This window comes from Prunus dulcis, chromosome 6, assembly GCF_902201215.1.
Source record: "Prunus dulcis chromosome 6, ALMONDv2, whole genome shotgun sequence".
In the NCBI taxonomy this organism is placed as follows: domain Eukaryota; kingdom Viridiplantae; phylum Streptophyta; class Magnoliopsida; order Rosales; family Rosaceae; genus Prunus; species Prunus dulcis.
In genome coordinates this window covers 28,922,139-28,924,858 of record NC_047655.1, presented here as the reverse complement: position 1 = coordinate 28,924,858, position 2,720 = coordinate 28,922,139, and the positions used below count along the sequence as shown (strand labels likewise).

The following is a 2,720-nucleotide window of genomic DNA, read 5'->3' as shown; positions in this document are numbered from 1 at the left end:
CTAACATTGACTAAACCACACTTGCATTTATATTCAACAGCACAACCATCTTCTACTTAATTACCTCCAGATTTTTTTATTTTATTTTAAATATATAGACAAATGATAAACTAAATTAATAATCTAATATGAACCCAAAATTCTTTTATAATATCTAGCAAACCCCACGATTAATATATTGATATATTATTGATAGTGAGGGACGGGTAACGGGTTAGCTAAATAAACAAGTGAAAATTAAAACAAACGCAACTAGGACGAAATAAAATAGCTAGAAATAACACCAAGATGAGATCACACAAGTTTAAAAACTAATGAACAAAGGCTCATTGGTACTTGCCCATCAACCATTACAAACTATAAACAAGGAAACTCGAAAGCTCCATCAGTTTTAATCACTTGAAATTCCACAGTACACAAACATTTGGTAGTATTTAACATTTATAGATCTAGCATCAATGATATTGAAGCACTCATAAATTATATAGTTCCAATTCAAATGGATGGCATGGAACGACAAATTAAGATGTCGTTTAGGTCCTGGAATCCAAAGCTAAGATGGTGCTGAGATTCATGGGGTCCATGTACTTGGTAGACCCTGTCAAAATGTTCTGAACGATCAGTTTGTTTGCCTTTTCTGATGGGTGAAATGCATCCCAGAAAGCGTATCGGCCTCTGTTTGGGCACAAGTTCGAGGCCACCGTGCACAATCCTAACCCATTGTACGGTCCCTGTCCACAGCATGCAATCTTTGATGTAGAAAACCCTGTGTCCAAACAAAATTATAAGTCAATAAAAATTATTTCTTATTAACAATTAATATTATTAGATTAGCCCATGATCATGAATATTTACCAAATGCTTGAGGGTTGCTTATGAAATCGTTGCGCGTCTGCTGTGTGTTGGCAGCAATGAAGACATCAGAACCAAGTTGGCTGTTGAGTGATTTTAGCATCTGAACGAGTTGAGGGTTGTACAAAGACGCGGCTCTTTGCAGCTCAGCTGAACACTCGCCGTTCCTGCTTCGCTGCGCCAATTCTGCCGGCACGCAGCCTAGCGGCCCGGTACCTGTCACCAGGACTCTTCGTGTTCCGAGGTCATACATTCTCTGAAAAACCACACAAGACCATTAAATTAATTAATTTGGTGGTGACATTAAAAGTGATGTGTGACTTGCCCAACAAGTTACAAGATGAAATTAGGAGGTGGCTACCAAGAGAAGTTTTTTGAGCTCCGAAATGAGAAGTTTGACATAATCCGGGAGATCATACTGGCGTGATCTTGCAGAGAAGGGCACCAGATAGTAGTTGTTCACAAAGTCGTTGCCTCCGACGGTGAGGAGGACAAGTGCTTGATTCACAAGCTGCTTGGTGCGTTTAGTTCCGATGAGGGCACTCACCCTTTGCTGGTATTGTTGAAAGTATTCCAATTGCCTGGACATTCTTATTATGTTTACCTGCCAAAATTTCACATAACATACATGATTAGTTTAATTAAGTACCTCAATCAAAGCTAACTAGCATTCAGAAACTGAGACTGCATAAAAGTAATTAGAACTGACAAATTGAATTCCAGTGTCATTGAGGATGCCAATGCCAGCAGAGGCAAAGTTGGCACCAACTAGTAGCTTCTGTCCAGTGAGCTCTGGACTCAAATATGGCAATGTGGATTCTGCACCAAGTTGCTGGCCTGTAAATATATTCATACACACATCTTAAGTCAGTTTAATAAATAAATAAAAAAGATATGTGTATAAAGAAAAACAGGATTGGAAGAAAACCCAACTGATAAAATCAGGGATGTTGAAGCCATTGGAGAAACGGCCAGTGGGTCGACCAGTTGGATAGTCAATGCCATAAGGAGGAGAGTCAGCACGAGCTGTGGTGGCTAAGTAGTTGTTGTTGCCATTGTCAACAAGTGAGTCTCCAAACACAAAAAAGGCCCGACCCTCAGCTTGGGAGCTCAAAGTTCCCAATGCCATGGCCAGACCAAAGATGGCCAATGAACCCAAAGCCAAATAGCTAGCCGATGCCATGGAGGAGTCGTTGGTTTTTAAAATAGCAAAACAGAACAAAAAGACTATATCTTGCCTATGATCGAACAATGATGCTGATGAGCTTGGTAATGTGGAAGTTTGATAGAGCATGGGGCGTTATATAGGTCGGGATGCTTGTCAATTGAGGCAAAACAGGGCCCACTTTGAACAAAAACAACCCGGTCTGGGTAGTTGCGATTACGGCAATGCCATAAGTAGCTGTGGCTGGCTAAGCCTTTTCGACCAAGCTTTTGTAAATTTGGTCACGAATTTGCCTTTCCAGTTTACTGCCATGTCAGAACTCAAAAGTGAACAAAATTCAAGTATAGCTGTCAGTTAGGTCAGGGTGGAGCCCTCTTGGATCTATTATCCATACAACCTCTGTTTTATGCAGAGCAGATTTACTAAAACCAGAGTCAAAATTTGAAATTTTATGTGGTAATTTGGTGTATCGGTTAAACATTAAGTCACATCAAACCCAGTTTTACAATTCTTATTACTTTTTCAACCTTGGCCTAAAGATCCAGTGCTGGATGAGATCAAATTAGCCTGCAGATAATTTGTTCTTATTTGGAAACACCAGTAGTCACCACCTAATTGCAAATTAAACATATGACAGCCAATTTTACACACTAGTAAATAGGGCAGGTAGGAGTTTCTGACTAAATTTTCCATGCTCTTGAAT

General features: G+C 39.7%; 1 protein-coding gene across 1 annotated transcript; it reads right to left on the bottom strand.

Annotated features, from left to right (window-relative positions):
* Positions 1–253: 253 nt before the first annotated feature.
* Positions 254–2,085, bottom strand: LOC117630743 (GDSL esterase/lipase LTL1-like). Its single transcript, XM_034363486.1, has 5 exons — positions 1,786–2,085; positions 1,562–1,689; positions 1,214–1,456; positions 856–1,108; positions 254–766 (listed from the first exon to the last, which is right to left on the bottom strand). Exons 1-5 carry the CDS (start codon positions 2,033–2,035, stop codon positions 534–536), a joined length of 1,107 nt encoding a protein of 368 aa, XP_034219377.1. The 5' UTR covers positions 2,036–2,085; the 3' UTR covers positions 254–533.
* Positions 2,086–2,720: the final 635 nt, after the last annotated feature.